At 46.4% G+C, this 19,271-nt stretch overlaps 1 protein-coding gene across 1 annotated transcript; it reads right to left on the bottom strand.

The window, feature by feature from the left end:
* Positions 1 to 205: 205 nt before the first annotated feature.
* On the bottom strand, positions 206 to 7,339 carry Rpl22 (ribosomal protein L22). Its single transcript, XM_051173939.1, has 4 exons — positions 7,208 to 7,339; positions 5,653 to 5,757; positions 3,156 to 3,280; positions 206 to 406 (listed from the first exon to the last, which is right to left on the bottom strand). Exons 1-4 carry the CDS (start codon positions 7,217 to 7,219, stop codon positions 262 to 264), a joined length of 387 nt encoding a protein of 128 aa, XP_051029896.1. The 5' UTR covers positions 7,220 to 7,339; the 3' UTR covers positions 206 to 261.
* Positions 7,340 to 19,271: the final 11,932 nt, after the last annotated feature.

The following is a 19,271-nucleotide window of genomic DNA, read 5'->3' as shown; positions in this document are numbered from 1 at the left end:
GTTTAGCTGCCTTGCACAGCCTACCTCTCTGATCCAGCGCTCCGGTCAGAAGTGGGCCCCTCAGCCTAGCTCTGCTTGGGCACTGAGAACTGACATTTCCAGCAGAAGTGTCTATATACAAATGAACAGACAATTAAATCCCAGGCCCTGTCATTTCCAATGTCCTGTCCAACCCACACTGCAGATAACAATGATAAACCACGGGTTTGGTTCCTAAATTTTATTTATGAATTGATACAAAACATTGCAGACCAATGCGTCTTAATCCTCGTCCTCCTCCTCCTCTTCATCCTGGTTAATCTGGAAGTAGCGCAGCTCATAGCTTTCTTTGCTGTTGGCAACAACGCGCAACCAGTCTCGAAGATTGTTCTTCTTCAGGTATTTCTTGGTGAGATATTTCAAATACCTGCAGAGAAAAACACTTAAGAACTACACTAGACTGGTGACTTCCTTATATTCTGAAACATTTCAACTTCATAAAATTAAACCATTTTACATGTTTTCTCAGCCTTTCAAAACAAGGACAGGCCAAGTACACCAAGCCAGAACTCTAACAAATGTCTATTACACAACCCTAAATTGCAATCAAAGTGGGAACGCATTAGTGCACACCAGCTGGCCCCTAAACAACAGCAATCACCTACAAAATGGTCACAGTGGTAAACTGACAATTACACGTCTTAACACCTTTCTAAGAACCACTAACCTCCCAACCAGCTCCAAGCATTTTCCACATCCTCCTGCATGCCCCTGAGGTAGCAGATAGGGGTTGTCAGGGCTATTTACCAACTCTGGGCTCAAATTATCCACGGAGCTCAGTCTGAGACTGCAAGCTTATGATCTGTCTTGCCTCAAGTTTCATCAGGTTTCTTCCCGCCTCTGCTGGGGTCAAACCCACGGTGCTCCACACATGCCAGACCAACACTCCCCGCACCTGAGCTACCTCTCGACCATACTGTCATCTTTGTCTATTTGCTGCCTTAGCATTTGCTGAATTAGCATTTCAAAACCTGCTCTTTCCACTGTCTACATCTGACTAGTGAAGATGCCAGGCAAATCCTGACGCTAGCTTTCCCAGTGCCACGAAGGAGACCAGGCCACACACAAACCCTGTTTGCAAATTAATGTCACTACACCCCAGTTTCTCCCACTACAAAATGGGCCTCAAGATACCTGCTCTTTGCCAGGGGAAAGGGTGTTTGATGGTGCACGCCTTTAATCCTAACACTCAGGAGGCAGAGGGATCTCTTCGAGGCCAGCCTGGTCTACAGAGGGAGTTCCAGGACAGCCAGAGCTACACAGACCCTGCCTCAAAAAAACAAAATAAAACAAACACCCCCCCCCAGAAAAGGACGAGCAGTCTTTATAGACTGAGGAGTACTGCAGGGGTAAACAGTGGCTCACCAACAAGGACCCAGACATAACCAACAACCTCACCAGCAGCAGGAGGTACAATGCAGAGTTGAGCTCTACCCAGTCTTTCCTGGCAGCCGTGACAGCACATGCATGTAATCTCACTTCCTTCGGGGATGCCAGTCTTCCTACACTGTGCAGCTCTACTCAAAACTTGAGGTCGTTTCAAAGCTCACAGTAAAGCAGGACCAGAGACAAGGAAAAGACGTGTCCTAGACTTGGGAACGCCCTTCGGTGTTTCAGAAAAATAACACTATTGTCATTAAGAAAGCAAAGTCAGCAGGCAAGGCATTTGGAAACGGAGGCAGGACAACCCCAAATTCAAGGACTCTCACAGCTGGCCTAGGCAACTTCACAAGACTCATCTCAAACTAACTCAACATGAAACACAAAAGGGACCACAGGACAGTGGCACCTGAGGACATAACACCTATTGGGTACAAACCTTAGGGCTCAACTCTCAGTCTCCCCAAAAGGAAGCCACCTAGCGCCTGTAGGAATCATAACACCAATGCCCGGGAAACTAAAGCAGGAGTGGCTCACAAGGGCAAGGCAGGCCTGAGCTAGAGAAACACCCCCAAATTCTGAAAGGGTAAGGAAACTCCAGTCAGACCACAGCTGACGGTGGATCCTACCATGTGAATAAAAAGGCCACAAGATGGTAGCCTCTTTCCCTCCAGCTGACAAGGTCCTAATCTGCAGACTCCACCCGGCACTTTAAAAATCTCCCTCTATTTGAAAAGCTTCTCCAAGGCTGTGGTGGGGCACTTAGGAGGCAGAGGCGGGTGGATCTCTGAGTCTGAGTCTGGTCTACAGGAGTCCCAGGATAGGCTCCAAAACAGAGAACCCCTGCTTTGTACAGACCTTAGCTGGGAGCCAAGCCCAATTATGTCCAACCGTTAAATCAAGGTATCACCATTTTCAGCCACACCCTCAAATATCATAGGCCTGTCACACCCATGGCAAGGGAAGACTCCAAGATGGCATCAGATCTCTCACCCAGTGCCATGGGAATTAGAAATGAATGTTCTCACCCAGTAAGGCAGCATGCACCTGTAAGGCAGCTCTTAGAAGATGGGGACCAGAGCAGGCATCAAGGCCAATCTCAGCTACACAGGGTTTGAGTCCAGCCTGAGCTACAGTAGACTGGGGGCAGGAGGCTCTCACCACCAAGATCTATTAGCAGTGGAAACAAATAATTTAAGAACAGCTAGGTGTGGTGGCGCACGCCTTTAATTCTAGCACTGGAATGGCAGAGGCAGGTGGATCTCTGTGAGTTCCAGGACAGCCAGGGCTACATTATAGAGACCCTGTCTCAAAAAAAAAAAAAAAACAAACTAATAAAGCATAGACCAAGTTTGAGTCCCTTAACTATTAATAGGCCTGGAGAAGGCTCAGCAGTTAAGAGCACTATTTCAGAGTTCAGATCCTGGCATCCACACTGAGCAACAGCACCACCTGTAACTCTAGCTCCAGGGGATCGGGGCTCCAGAGCACCTGCATATACAAACATAACAACACAAACCTTAAAAAAAAAAAAACTCCAGTATCAAGAGACAGGGGCAGGCATAGCTCTCCGACTTCGAGGCCAGCCAGGGCTACACAGAAACCCTAGCTCAAAAAAGCCAAAAAAACAAATACAATTTTATGTACACGCATGTCTCAGTAGCAATATTCACACACACACACACACACTCACCACCCTTTACACAGCTGCACAGCAAAAGGGACCCTGCCCGTACCTTTTGGAGAAAGGCACCTCGGAAGTGACAGTGATCTTGCTCTTGCTGCGTTCGATGGTCACAACCCCTCCGCCAAGATTCCCAGCTTTCCCGTTCACCTTGATCCTCTCCTGCAGGAACTGCTCCTGCAGAAACCAACAGTGAGTACAGTCGGCTGGCCCGTGGGGGGGGGGGGGGCAGGCGAGTTCACACCTTCCCAACGCTACCCTACACGTATCGTAAACTTCAGTCTTTAAATGATGTGTGTACTCATGATGTATGTGGGTGCATGTGCCATGGTGTGTGTCTGACTACCAGAGGACAGACTTAGGCCACAAAGCTTACAAGATAAGTTCAGGAAGATGGCACTATTCAACATAATCCCATGTCCACGCGTGATGAAACGTGCCTCACACGGAGAGCTGAGAGGGCAGCACCCTCAGGGTCAAAGGGTAAAGAGTAAGCCAGGGTAACACAGTGAGACCCTACCCATCTCAGCATAAAACCAACAAAAAGAAAGGGTCCACACTAAGCAGGAGACCAAGAGTCAAACTTTATATGAACATACAAAGCTGCAAGCAACCTCTGAGCCTACAGGGCATGAAGCAGAGATCTCAGCACTACAGAGAAAGTAGGAAGAGCAAAGACAAACACCAATGTAACAATTACACACCTGCCTGGAGTCACCTGCATGCTACACAGAAGCGACAGGGACTCATGAGCCCAGACACACTCTGCAAAGCACATGTGAGCCAGGGCAAGCCATTCACCTCAGGCTCTGGGAATTTGTCCAAAAGTGACTTTGTTTTGCTCTGTTGCCACTGCAATGAGATGACGTCCCTTTCAACTCAGAGCTACAACGTTAGGGACTGAAGATGTGGCTCAATGACAGCTAAGAATGCTCACTTAGCATGTTTGAGGTCCTAAGCCAAATCCTGGCACAATTTAAAAAAGGGAATTATCTGCAGCTCTTTTTAACACTCCAATACAAAACCGTTAACTACAGTGGGGCAATGATCAAAAAACACAGCTGACCTTACTAGCAAAAATCTTCTAGAAGGGAAATTAGCAGAGGTGAGAAAGGGAATAGTGTGCTGAGGGAGGCCACAGTGATGACACCAGGCAGGGCCAACACATAAATGACAAACAGAAAACAGCCACCAAGGACTGGAGAGACTTCCACTCTCCCAGAAGGAACGAAGTTTGTTTCCCAACACCCATGCCGCAACACCCATCTCTAATTCCAACTCCAGGGGATCGTGCACCCTCCTCTGATTTTCAAGGGCATAAGGCATGCATGTGGCACACAGAATATATGTAGGCATACATTAAAAAGAGAAAAAGTGCTTTGTTTCTTAAAGGCAGAGTCTCCCTATGTAGCTTGGCTGTCCTACAACTCAGTATATACACATCAGGCTGGCCTCAAACTCAGAGACCCACCTGTCTCTGCCTTCAAACAGCTGGGGTAAAGGCATGCACCACCATGCACAGCAATGATGATGATGATGATAATTTTTCATTAAGAAAAGATACCACCAAGCCGGGGTTGGTATGGCATGCTAATTTTAATTCCAGTTTCTGTGAGTTCAAAGCCAGCCTGGTCTACACAGTGAGTTCCAGAACAGCTAGGACTGTTACACAGACCCTGTCTCAAAAACAAAAACAAAAAAAGAACCCACCAACATGCAAAGAACCGAAGCCATGGAGAAGTCACTGGATAGAGGGTTTAGGAGCCAAGTGAGGCACATCTAAGACACAGACAGGGCAGGTGCCCACACAAGGTCAGACAGAAGGGTAATCCCATCTGCACTAAAAGCTATAGAGTTTATCTTTTACGTTTTAATTTTCAATTTTTTGGAAATGATTGTTCTTGACAAAAGTTAACCTTCTGGAATGTGAAGAACAAATGTAAACAGGGGATGTATGCATACAAAGGCCTTAGCCCCAAGAGCCAAAATGGGGCTGCAGAGACAATAAGTCTAGGTTAAGGGGACACAGGGGGACTGGAAACCTGGGGCAAAAAAGTCAGAACAGGGCTGGAGTTAACTGGTTCTCAGCATCAACATGGTAGTTCACAACCCCCTGTAACTCTGGTTCCAGAGAATGCCCTGGCCCTGTTCCGGCCTCCACGGGCACTGCACGCACAGTGCAGACAGACATACATGCAGCAGACAGGCACCCACCAGGTCTGTATTAGACAAGCTGGAAAGACAGCTCAGCAAACACATCAAAGGAAGCATACCCCACACCCAGGGCTCAACACTGCTGCCATCGCCTAAGGGTCTGGAACGGGCCACCCCACAGATAAACTCAACAAAGTGCACAGCTGCACTGGACACCCGGAGTTTGCCCAATTCTCCCAAGACCATGAAAGGAGGAAGACAGAACACTAGCTGTCACCTGCACCCATAGCCTGCTCAACTCTGGTTAAGTTTGTCTGCGACTGCCTACAAGGTCTCTACTCCAAGAGGTTTCCCAAGCTCAGTGCTTCCCAGCCCGGAGGAAGAGTTTCACTTACGAAATTGGCAGCGTCCATGATCCCATCTTCTACAGGGTGGGTGCAGTCAAGAGTGAACTTCAAAACCTGCTTCTTTTTTTTGCCGCCCTTCGCCACAAGCTTTTTCTAAGGGCGTACAGAGAACAGAGGTAAAGCCTCAGGTAGAGACCCCCCCCTAAAAAAACAAAGCATGTCCGAGGCATAAAAGTCTTTACAAGTACAAACTCAAGGAGATGAATGGTCCCCTTCAAGAGTGCCATGCAACTTGGCAACTTGATCTACATGCTAAGGGAAGGGGGATCGTTAACACTTTTCCCCTCCACCTCCCCACACACCCCAATCTTGACAAGCGTGGAGGTCTGTCAGCACACGTACCAGTGTTTCCCCAAGAAATGCTGCTTCCTTCTACTCACTTGCAAACACAAGCATCCAAGTGCTGTGCGCATTCACCGTCACTGTGAAATCCTTCGCTGGCGTCTATCTCAGACTAAAGCACTTCATCGTGCTCCCTAATCCCTAGACATTCTCAGGAAACAGCGAGAGGATGACCGACAACATCCTAGCTTCGTTAAACCGAGGAGGGTCCAGTTTACTTTTACAAAGTGACATTCCCCGTCAAACGTCTCTACCGACCCTTGAAACTTATAAGAACTCAGCTGAATTTTTGCTCGTAAAGGTTTTGCAGCTCACGAACCACCAACTACACACCTCTCTTCACGTTCCCATCCACGACTGTACCCTGCGTCAACTTTTCAGTTAACTACAAAACTGTTATCTCCAACGTGTCCTGCTGCCAACCAAAACGACTGCTTTTTAAATCTACCCCGTCAAAGGATAGGTAGCTCAGTAAGACGACCTGCCCGCAATGGACCCCAAAAGCTCCCAACAGGACTCTAACCCCCAACACACAACAACGCCAAGGTAGAAGGACGAAGACAACCGAAAACACACCATGAGCCCCAACTGAAAGGTGAAGCGCCACTTAGAACCATTGTGTCCAAGTCGGGCGACCTCCAGATAGAGCCTGCCTCGAAGGCTCCGCTCAGCCTGGGCGCAGCCGGGAGAATGCAGCCGGGCCTTCTTCGCCCAGCACCAGCAAGGACCTGCACACAGCTGCACCCGAACGCAGGCAGCCTGCCTGCCCCAGGGGTGCTGGAAGGGTCCTCCTCATGCCCGACCGCGCCTCTGAAACCCGGCCACCCCGCGCAGGGCCACTTCCACCCGGCTGCCCAGTGTGGCCGGTCACATCCGTCTTCCCCGCTCCTCGCCCCAGGAACCCGGCCCGATGCCCGCAGCGCCTCCGTCCCCGCGGGGCCCGTGCAGCAGCCCGATCGGCCACCCCGAGCACTGCCGACGCCCCCGACCGACCGACCGCCCGCCTCGAGCCGCGGCCTCCTCCGCCCACAACGTGCTGGGCCCGGCCGCGGCCGCGGCCCCCTCCGGCCCGCCCGCTAGGCCAGGCCATCCCGGCCTGACGCTGCAGGGCGCAGTCCCCCACGCGGCCCCGAGCCCGAGCCGGCGCACCAGGCCCACGTGCCGCTCCGGGAGCCGCGGCCTCACGCGGAGCCATACTAACCACGGGCGCCATGGCGGCAGAGGAGGCAGAAAGGGAGGCGGGCGCACTACGCAGGCGCGAAGAGCCCGCTGCGCACGGGGCACGTAAGGAGCCAGGCAGCTTTAATCGATCAGCCCTGCCTCTAGATTGCCGCTCCCCAGGCGCCTAGGTAACGATCGGCCAGCTATTGGTTTTCCCGGGCCGAAGTCGGCTGCCGGGAAAGGGAGGAGTCCAGATGGACTGTCCCACTGCGAAGTACGGGAGGGAGACCGGACGGGCCCAAAGACAAAATAAGGGGTGAGCGCTTCCTTTAAAAGTCTCGGGGAAAAATAAAAAAAAAAAAAAAAAACAGGAAATTACCAGCTGGCCAGATGAGAATCGAACACAGTGACCACAGAGGAAAATTAGAATTCCCAGTGTCCGCCAGACTGGGTGGCTCACGCCGGTAAACCCACCACTCGGCAGGCAGAGGCAGGAGGATGCCCATGCAGGAGCGTAGCTACTTTGAAGCCAGCTTGGGTTACAGTATCTACAGTGTAAATAGTCAAATCCTTAAAAAACGAAAACAAAACCCTCCAGTACCAAATCTCATCGTCCTAAAGAAACGCCCCGCTTGGAAGTTTATGTCACCCAGGTGACTGGCCTTCCTTCTGCCGCCAGGAGCACGCTCCAGCTTGAGCCCACAAATTCATCTGGCGCCCTCTGCCTTCTAGATCCCCCACCCCATGTAACAAAGTGAGGGTTTTCCTTCCAGCACCCAAAATGGCAACTCCAGTTTGAGGGGATCGATGCCCTCCTCTGGCCTTTGTTGCCACAGGGCACACAAGTAGCGCACAAACATAAACGCAGGCTGAACACCCATATGCAAAACTGTAAATAAATAACTTCTCGTTGAGGCAGCAATGTACCTATGATGGCTAATCTTGGCTGTCAGCTTGTCACAATTGCAACACGGGAGCCTCAGTGTTAGAACTGCAGGGTGTTCGTAGGGAATTGTCCACTGGGATCCTGAATTGTGATCGCTGCACAATCCAGTTCTGTTGCCTGGACTCCCCAAAAGCCTGGTCTTGACTTGAAGGAAACACACCATGCTGACTGGTCAGGTTTAAAGTCTGTCTGATGCTAATCAGGCTTCAGAGCAGCCTGCTCTTTTCTGCCCTGTTTGGTTTGATTACCTTCGGTTTGTTTTGTTTGTCTGTTTGTTTGTTTGTTTTTGGTTTGGTGTGGTTGGGACAGAACCTCACTCTATATCATTCTATAGCCCGGGCTGGCCTTTGACTCAGCAATCCTCCTGCCTCATTCTCCCAAATTCTGAGATTACAGGGATGAACTAGCATACCCAGGGGCATCTTGTTCTTGCCTTTGCAATGCTGAGACTGGGCTTTGTAAACTTTTCTGCTTTGGCAGCCACTCCCGGTTAAGCCCTATTAAGAAATGACTTTGAAATAAATAAATACTTAATGCTTCCTCCATGCCTTTTGGTATTACCTAGTCTTGCTTCATTCTGTCGCCGACAGTTGGAACATTCCGGGAGCAGCAGTGATGTGCAGTTATTTCAATGCTTGCAGAAACAGATCTCCCTTTTCCATGATAACCCCCAGATAATCAGTATCCCTCCTCAGATGTCTGCATCTCAGCTCCTCAGAAGGGCTATGGGGCATGTTCAGCCTCAGCTTGAAGACTGCATGTATTCCAGAATAATTATAAAGTCAGTCCAACACATCTTTAGCATCATTTTGTGAGGTGCCTGTGTGTGTGCGAATGTATATGGTGTGTGTGTGAGTGTGTGTGTACATGCTACAATGTGGAGGTCAGAAGACAACTTGCAGGAGTCAGCCCTCCCCCTTCCCAAGAAGTCACAATGTCAGGTTTGGTGGGGAAGGCACACCACACTCGTGTGGAGGTAAAGAACAAAGTTTAGGGTTCTCATATCTGAAGGCGAGGGTTATACCTCCCACTACGTGGGTGCTGGGGATCAAATTCCATCTGCCAGGTTCTATAACGGGTATCTTTCCCCCTCTGAACCATGTTGAGAGTCATGAAAAAAGTTAAACAATTCCCTAAATTTTCTATTAAAACCACCAACAAAAGCTGGAGATGGTGGTTTATACCTGTAATTGAAGCACTCGGGAGGCTGAGGCAGGAGGATTACTACTGAGAGAGAAAGGGAGTTCAGCCCCTAGCTTAGGAACGTTCAACATGTGATCTGTTTAGGCCGAAGCCTCAAGCTCCAGAAGCTCCAACAGTATAGACACTCACCTGCCCAATACACTCGCAAGAGACAAATAATGACGAAAGGCCCTTCAATCAACATGGCTGTGTTGGGAAGACAGATAAAGGGAGCCAGTGAATCCAAGTCTGTTTCTAAGTAGCTGATGGAGCAGATCATCTCAGCCAGGGGTGGGGTGGCTGATTGATTGATCAGCATCTCTGATCAATGACGAGGAACTCTGGGAAAGCAGCTGCTGTCCTGGCTTGAGAGAAATAGTCCAGTTCCCATGAGATGACTCGTGCTCCAAGGTCCTCACATCACAGGTGATTTTCTTTGTGGGGTGGGCTGATCCATCCTTCAAGGTTCACTCTTGCTTGAGGAGTACATTTGGACCCCTATCATAAAGGTGTTTACCAATCTGGCTTTCTTCTGCAATCCAACGTAACTGCAGGAGAGACAGTGTCTTAGGAGGAAGACATATGAGTCAAAGGAGAACAAAATGGAATTAGTTAGACCAGACTCTGGTGCCCTCCTTTGGTGACTACACAATGGTCAGAGAGTCATCGGGCTCTTTCATGATTTCCCTTGCTAAGACACAGTCTGCCTTCAGACTGCAAGGGCTGAACCACCAACACTCCAGGATGCTGGGCCCTGAGCTCTGGTTTTCTCCCTTCCTTCCTTTCTTCCTTCCTTCCTTTCTTTAAGATTTATTTATGTATTTATTATGTAGTGTTCTGCCTGCATGTATCCCTGCAGGCCAGAAGAGGGCACCAGATCTCATTACAGATGGCTGTGAGCCACCATGGTTGCTGGGATTTGAACTCGGGACCTCTGGAAGAACAGAGTGTTCTTAACCTCTGAGTCATTTCATTTTTTTATAAGTGCACTGTTTTTTGCCTGCATGTATCCAGGTGCTACCGACAGGTGTGAGCAGTCATGTGGGTGCTGGGATTTGAACTTGGTTCCTTTGGAAGAGCGGCCTTGATCTTAACCACTGAGCCATCTCTCCAGTCCTCTGAGTCATCTCTCCAGCCCGGGACACTGGTTTTCAATAGGTTTAAAATGACAAATGCATCTTGAGCTTAGCATTTTTAAAAAACAAATTTAGATTATGTGTGTAGGGAGCGGTATTGCGTGTGAGTACACTGCTCTTGGAGACAAGAAGAGGGCATTGGGTCCTCTAGACCTGCAGTTACAGTCAGTTATGAACCGTAAATGAGGTGATTCAGCCAATGGGCTCTTCACAGCCTGGAATTCCCTTGATTCTCTATTACCTAAAGCATGGTTTATTATAGTGATTGGCTTAAAAGACTGCTTTTTACTATACCTTTACAAGAACATGACAGAGAAAAGTTTCAATTTATAAACAGTTCCCTCAATCTATCATTTACAATTATATGAATGATATCTTATTGGCTGATTCATACACAATTATTTTAGAAAAAAGGTTTGAAGAAGTAAAGAAACTTTTGTCTTATTGGGGATTACACATTGCTCCTAAAACACACACACACACACACACACACACACACACACACACACACACACACAAAGAGGAGAATCTATTAATTACCTAGGACATAAGATAGGTTTACAGAAAATTCAACCCCAGGAAGTACAAGTCAGGAGAGGTCAATTATGAATGCTTACTGATTTTAAAAAGTTGCTGGGAGGCATTAACTGACTACCCATAACTGGATTAACAACTCAAAAGCTAAGTAATTTATTTCAAACTTTACAAGGTGATAAGGACTTAAATATTCCAAGAAAATTGTCAGCCGAGGCTGAGAGAGTTGGCTTTGGTAGAGGATCTACAGGATGCACATGGAGACTGCTTGGATCCAGAGCTGGATTGTGTCCTGGTCATTCTATCCTCTCTGCATCCTCCTACAGGAATTCTTATGCACAGAGAAGATAACATCTTAGAATGGATATTTTCACCACACAGAGAAAAAAAAAAATAAAGACCTGTGTAGAAAAATTGTCTGAATTGATTCTGAAAGGAATAGACCAAGCAGAGATTGTGGCACCTTTTACTAATACTGAAATTTCCTCATTATGGGCAGAAAATGAACACTGGCAAAGAGCCTGCAGTAACTTCTTGGGAGAGATTAGCAACAAATATCCCAAAAGCAAGAGACTTCAGTTTACTAAAAGAATTAATTTAATCCTTCCTCACATTGTGTAAGGAACACCAATTTCTGGAGTCCCTACATTCTACATTGATGCAAATAAATCAGGAAAGACAGGTTACAAGTCAAGAAATTTAAGTAAAGTGATTCAAAGTCCTTATTATTCTGTTCAAAAGTCAGAATTACATGCTATTCTCATGGTATTATTATATTTTCCTGAATCTCTTAATACACTTACTGACTCTCAATATGCAGAGAGAGAGTTGTTCTACATATTGAAACCACTGAACTTGCTCCATGTGATTCAGAATTAACTTTGTTATTTATTCAGTTACAACAAATAATCAGCAATAGAAATCATTCCTTGTATATAACACACATCACATTCCATATGGGTCCACCAGGCCCTCTAGCATAAAGTAAGGATGAAATTGATCAGCTGTTGATAGGAAATGTTCTAGAAGCCTCAGAATTTCATAAGAAACACCATGTTAACACCAAAGGTTTGAAGATAGATTTTTCTATCACTTGGCAACAAGCCAAGGAAATTATCAGGAAATGTCCTACTTGTTCATGGTGTAACCAAACTCCCCTACCTGCAGGAAGTAACTCAAAGGGTACTCAAAGGGATGAAAAATTAAAATATGTACACTATGCCATAGATACATATTCAGGATTTCAATGGTCAACTCCTTTGAGTCTGAGAAGCCTGATTCTGTAATCACACATTTATCACAAGTTATGGCCATTATGGGAATAGCTGTACAAATTAAGACTGACAATGTCCCAGCATATGTCTCTAGTAATTTTTGCATATTATAACATAGAGCATATTATATGTATTCCACACTATTCTCCATGACAAACAGTTATAGAAAGATCTAATCGGACTATACAAGATATGCTTGATAAACAGAAAGGGGTAATAAGACCCCCCCAGCAGTAGATTACACAATGCTTTATTAACTTTAAATTTTTTAAATGCTAGTGAGAAAGGAATGACAGCTGCAGAGAGACATTGGGTAATAGAAAAAACTGCTGAACTAAATCAGCCCGTATACATTAAGAATGTGTTAATCTCAGAATGGAAACCAGGATATGTGTTATGCTGTGGAAGAGGTTTTGCTCTTGTTTCCACAGGAAAAGAGAAGCTGTGGATACCATCCTGATTGATACAGATTGGATTCAAACAGGGGAGATCATTTGATTTGGAGAGGCGATAGTTCATCAAACAGCGTGCCCATTCAACCTGCCAAGAAGGGAAACTCCCAAAAGTTAAGGTTGGGGCAGGGTTTTGTTTTTGTCTTCCCAGGAGAATAAACGCATCGAACTAAGGAATCTGAAGACCAAGGGACACATGAGACTTCTGAAGAAAAAGGATGGATCATCCAGAGAAACTATCCCTCCAAAAAGAGTAAACTGGCCTAATGATATAACACACTTCCTATAGGATGAAAGTCTCATAAACTTTTCCAAATGTTTGTTTCTGGTGTTCTCTACAGACCTAAAAGGCAAATAGTCTTTTTATAGTCCCAATTCAATTAAAAATTAAAGCTGGCTTTAGAGTTGGAGCATAGCTCTCTCCTTCTATAAACCCAAGCATGTTTGTTAAAGGAAAATCCCAAAATCTCTGCTTCATGTCAAAAGAGCCACCTGGTATGGAACTGAAGAAAAAACAAAATTAAGGGACTCTTCTATAGACATTAATTGTAAGGAGTATGGTTTTTCTGCCCGCCGCCTAGTCTTGTCCCACTGCCGCACCAGCCCCAAGTAACACACCGAGACTCTGTATTTGATATAATCTGTTGGCCTGGTACTAGTTTCTTATCGGCTAGCTCTGTCGTAAATATTAACCCATTTCTATTGGTCTATGTATTTCTCTTACCAGGGAGCCGGCCAGCATACTGCTTTCTCCAGACTCTCCATCTTAACTCTCCTTCCAACTTCCTCTTTCCTCCTTGTCTCCTAGTCCCTCCTATCTTCCTTTCCTATTGGCCAACAGTGCTTTATTCATTAACCAGTATGAGAAACATACAGAATGACATCTCCCATCAACTAATCTTATAACCCTTTGTTTTATTTTGACTCTTTAAAACTTTTCTTAAGGTATAAATATTACTTCAACATTTATAAGATGTATATTGTCCCGCGCTACCATCTCGCCAGCAAGAACGACGCGGCACACTCAGGATCCTTCTGCAGTAAAGCTTTAATGCATCTTGAGAGGGAGAGCATAAGCTTACAGAGCGGAGACGCCAAACATCCAAAACCCAACCCTTATATAGGTTTACAACCTTCGCCTGGGACGTGTCACCTCCTGATTGGCTGCAGCCCATTGGCCCATATGATGCCACGGGAGAGGCAGAGGCCAAGGGAGGGAAAATCACCCTGCACCTGCGCATTGACTTGTTTACTCTCAACGCCAGCTGGATGCAGGCGCCATCTTGTAATGGAGAATGCTGGGACAGCTCCCTACAGTATATTTCTTAACTTCCTGTCATAATATTAATGGTTGTATAGAGTACTAACTAATTCTAGAAATAGGCTTCATCTAGCTTCCTGTACATACATGATTTCCGGTTTGGGTCTGAAACTGGTGACTAGGATTTAAGTTTGTATACCCTAGGTGTATTTAATAGAGTATGGTCCTCTAACCTCTCTGAGATATGCTGCACATGACACTTAAAATGTTTAATTTTCTCCAGTGGACAGTGGCCATTCCTAACAGTGGCCTTTGAAGTCTCTAAAAGAACGATGGCGCCCCACAGTGACAATTCTACCTGGACTGCAGTTTCGCCACTAAGCTCACAAACACCTCCCAAAAATCAGCTCTGGACTACAAACTGCTCAAAACAATTTCAAGGGGGTTAGCTGAGATGGTCCAGCCTCATGGACCACTCCAGCGAGGACTTCAGATAAGCCCTGCACTTACCCATCACACACAGACGGCTCTCCCAGAACTTGATCATTATTGAAATTTTCTCAGGGTCCCCTAAGATGCCATCACTCCTAGACAACATAAAGTAATTTTAAGAACATGACACCCACATTCCTGAGAGTTGAGGTGAATGGGTTTTAGTCTTTTGGTGCATTATAGATGTTTGTCATTGTTTAGGGAGTTAGTTGCAAGTTTATTAGTCATGGCCAGGGAGGAAACTAAGCAAAGGAGATTAGATTCAGGGATCTCATTCTAAAAAGAAAAAAAAAGGGGGGGGGAGGATATAGGAATGATACGATAAAAGGGTAGATTACTAGATCTACTTTTAAACTAGAAAAGCAACTACTAGTCTCAAATATTTTACAATGGTAAATTGTAAATACAATGTATTTCTGTACATTGATACAAATTTAATGTTGTTTTTGTTGTCCTGTACATATGTTTCTATTCTTGTTTAAGGTATTGTGCCTGTGCAGTTCATTCATTTAAAATGTAATGTAAAGTTCTAGTTTTTGAAAGCTATTAGGATAATAAAGAAATACAGGTTAGTAATTAGTCATCTATAACAAACTTCTAGTCATGTTAGTTATGTTTTCAAGGTCAAACAGTTATATTTTAAATAGATAGATGGTCTTCATACACTTCAATGGCCCACAGAATACGACATTTAAAGTGTTTTAATAACAAGGCTTTTCATAATGATGAAAATGTCCGCTCCTGGAAGCACCAATTTACTACAAACAAGGATGATGGGCATCAAAGAACCTCCTTATGGAGTTTTCTTTCTTTGTGACAAAGTTAGCCATTGGGCAAGACACTGCCCTGGCCTCAACTGCTGACAGCGTGCTGTCCAAATTGGACAAACAGAACATGAAATTAAACAAGGCAGGACAGTCCTTCAAAGCTTCCAGCTTCACAGAAAAGTCTGTCAGATATTCTAGGCCTGTAGGCTGAAGATGGATGCCCCAACATTGCAGAGGAACCTGGGGCGACCGCCCAGACAGCCAGATATTTCTGTCATTCCTACAGTTTTGGAAGTTGTTTGAGCTGCACTTCCTGTTCCCTAAGATAATAATATATCCTTCTCAGGTCTCTGATGAGGTTGAAGACTAGATAATTATAGCTTATAGCTACAGTTTTACTTAGATATGCTAGAAAGTAAATTTTGTAAAATAAAAAAAAACTGGATTTACCAAGCAAGGATAAATAATGGAATATTTTCTCTGAATTTGCCAAATATAAACGGGCTGGACATTGTAAATATAATTCGTTTTTTTCAAGGTTTATTTATTTATTATGTACAGTGTTCTGCCTGCATGAATGCCTGCAGGCCACAAGTGGGCACCAAATCTCATTACAGATGGTAATGAGCCACCATGTGGTTGCTGGGAATTGAACTCAGGACCTCTGGAAGAGCAGCCAGTGCTCTAAAGGCTGAACCATCTCTCCAGCCCATGAATGTAATTCTTACCTGATAATTGTTTCTATAGTACATAGTTTTATTATGTTATGTTAAAACCTTTCCATTTTATTTAGTCAAAAGGGGGAAATGCTGTGGAAGATTTGTTTATGTTGTTGCTCCGAGACTACCAATGGAGTCGGGCCTTGGTTCAGAGGGCAGGGTCGGCATTCAGCAGGCCAGAGTGAACCACAGTGTTCCCTGGCCAACTCAGAGGAGATAGACAGACACACAAGAGGAATATCGAAAGGGCCCTTATGAACGGGAAACACGAAAGCACAGAGGTCGCTGACTACTCCTCAGTTGCTCTGTGGATCCATCAGTTCTTACTCTAATATCTGACTCCCGACCATTCTTATTAATAAAATAATAAAAGAAACTGCTTTAAATAATAATAGTGTGTGTGGTATATGTATGTGTGTATGGAATGTGTGTGTGGTGTATGTGTGTGTGGTGTATGTGTATGTGGTGTGTTGTGTCTGTGTGTGTGTGTGTGGTGTGTATGTGATGTGTATGTAGTGTAAATGGTGTGTGTGGTATGTGTGTCTGTATGTGGTATATGTGTCTGTGCGTGGTGTGTGTGCAGTGTGTATGTGGTGTGTATGTGGTATAGATGGTGTGTGTGCAGTGTGTATGTGGTGTGTGTCTGTGTGTGGTGTATGTGTCTGTGTGTGGTGTGTGTGTGGTGAATGTGGTGTGTGTGTGTAGTGTGTGTATGTGTGGTATGTGTCTGTGGTGTGTGTGTGTCTGCATGTGTGTGTGTATGTATATGTGGTGTGTGTCTGTGTGTGGTATGTGTGTGCATGTGTATGTGTGTGTGGTGTGTGTCTGTGTGTGGTATGTGTGTCTGTGTGGTGTATGTGTGTCTGTGTGGTGAATGTGGTTTGTGTGTTGTGTGTGTATAGTATGTGTATGTGGTGTGTGTGTGGTGTGTGTGTGGTGTGTGTGTGTGTGGTATGTGTGGTGTGTGTGTGTGGTGTGTGTGTGTGTGTGTGTGGTATGTGTGTGTGATGTATGTGTGTATAACTCGGCATCAGTTTGGCAGCAAGCATCTTCAACCCTCTGAGCCATCTCACCAGCCCAAACTCACCGTATATTCACCCTATTTTCAGCTACAAATTCCCTGGGCCTTGCCCCTGCTGCATTTGCAGTGGCCTCTCCTGACTAGAACTAGGCTGACTTGCCACCCTTTCCTCATGGTTAATGACTGCCTTTGCCACCCGAGGAGAATCTGCAGACATCCGGCCTCTGCAGCCACCTTCTGGCACCAGACTGCATGTGTGCCTCCTGCTTTAGAAGAGCTGTCACTCATGGAAGACAACACCATTCATCCTGCTGGTCTCCCCTCCCCCCAACCCCCCCTTCCCCCTGGACCCGGCCGTCACCGTCTGCCCAGTCTCCCACATCTCCTAGGCCAGGACTCCACGCTCCTTCAGCTACCACCCTCTCCCTCCCTCTTACACAAAGCCTGGCATGGGGGTGTAACATTGAGTGTTGTCCTCTGTCTCCTCACTTTCCCTAGAGACCTCCCTTGGGCCAGACACCTCTCAGCTGCTAGGACAGCTCCCACAGGGGGTCACCTGGCCACCCTGCTAAGTGCCATGTCAGTTCTCCACCTCGCTCTTCCCGAGTCTGAGCTGACACCATTGCCCTCCCCTCCTCTTGCCAGGCGTGCTAGCAGAGCTCCCAGTACCCAGCATTCCCCTTGCTTTTACCTCTGCTAGGAATGTTCCCGGCTTCCGAAGTCTCTAGTTCAGGGTTCTTTTCTGCTTGGCTCACTATCATGGCCCCAGACCACACTCCCTCCCCTGACCCTCATCACACCCCCTTATCGCAATATTATTTACATGTAACACCATTTGTCATTGCCCTGTTCACTTGTGCATTCGGTTAACCATGTCCCCTTCTATGTCCAACACCTGGTACAATATGCTGCCCACGGTAGATGCTCATTAAACATATCAGCACGTGGATTGAAGAAACACGTCTCTCAGGAACAATATCCAGTGTCTGCATGGTGATATGACACCTATAATCCCAGCACTCAGGAGGTGGAGGCCGGAGGATCCAAAGTTTTAGAGAGAGTCCGTCTTAAAAACAAACAGAAGCTGAGCTGGAGAAACTGCGCAGTGATAAGAACACTTTTGCAGGGGATGGGGTGGGGGTCCTGGCACCCATACGGTGACTCACAACCGTCTGTAATTCCAGTTCCAGGGACTCCAGCTCCCTCTCTGGCCTCCACCAGTGTGGCAGGCATGTGATTCACAGACAGGCATCCAGGCAAACACTCATACACACAAAATATAAACACATTTGTGCATCTTTATGGACAGCTACTTCCTACTGGCAAACTGTTAGATCACTCTTTCACAAAGCATACTCAGTCTGTTCTCTCTGTGTGTGTGTGTGTGTGTGTGTGTGTGTGTGTGTGTGAGAGAGAGAGAGAGAGAGAGAGAGAGAGAGAGAGAGAGAGAGAGAGAGAGACCAGTTCCCACCACTTACTAGAGGTAACTTGTTTATTTTTTTAAGACAGGGTTTAGTTTCTCTGTAGCTTTGGAGCCTATCCTAAGATTAACTCTTTAATTGCTACAGTAACAATTAGGACTGGGCACAAGTCATCCACAGCGAGGAAAGCCCTTAAAACAACAGGTAGGCAGGCAGTGGAGGCACACGCCTTTAGTTCCAGCACTCGGGAAGCAGAGGCAGGCAGATTTGTGTGAGTTCCAGACCAGCCTGATCTACAAGAGCTAGTTCCAGGACAGCCTCCAAAGCCACAGAGAAACCCTGTCTCAAAAAAAAAAGCAACAGGTAGGGCAGGCAAGTTGGGCAGGCAAGTTGGCTCCCTGGGTAAAAGCACTTGCTGCCAGGCCTGATGACCTGAGGTCGGTCCTGAGACCTATATGGACAAAAGAGAGTACGGACTCCTGAAAGTTGTCCTGTCATCTCCACACACCCACACCCACACCCACACATGCACACAAATAATATAATAGATTTTTTTTTTTTAAGAAAGGAGAACGGGTAATTCTACATAGAATTTATTCCCTTCTGGCAAACTCTGGCTCATCTTTTAAAACCCAGCCACAGTGCCATCTCCTAGTTTTTTCTAGCCGCCAAGTGAGACTTCTTGGGGGGTCAAACCCGGGACTTGATTCATGGAAAAGGAACAAAGTGAGCGGCTCTCAGAGAGTTTAGGAAAACACGTAGAGAAAGCTGAAAACTAAGAACATCGCCTAGGAAGGGAGGGCACCTGGATAGAGACCACTGGATGAACAAGCCGGGTCACAGGAACCCCTTTGGTCTCAACCCCCACCCAAACCCACGGCTCTTTGAACATGCAAGTC

This window comes from Phodopus roborovskii, unplaced genomic scaffold (genome assembly GCF_943737965.1).
Source record: "Phodopus roborovskii unplaced genomic scaffold, PHOROB, whole genome shotgun sequence".
Classification (NCBI taxonomy): Eukaryota; Metazoa; Chordata; class Mammalia; order Rodentia; family Cricetidae; genus Phodopus; species Phodopus roborovskii.
The sequence above is the reverse complement of the archived record's forward strand: the minus strand, read 5'-3'. Positions and strand labels throughout refer to the sequence as shown.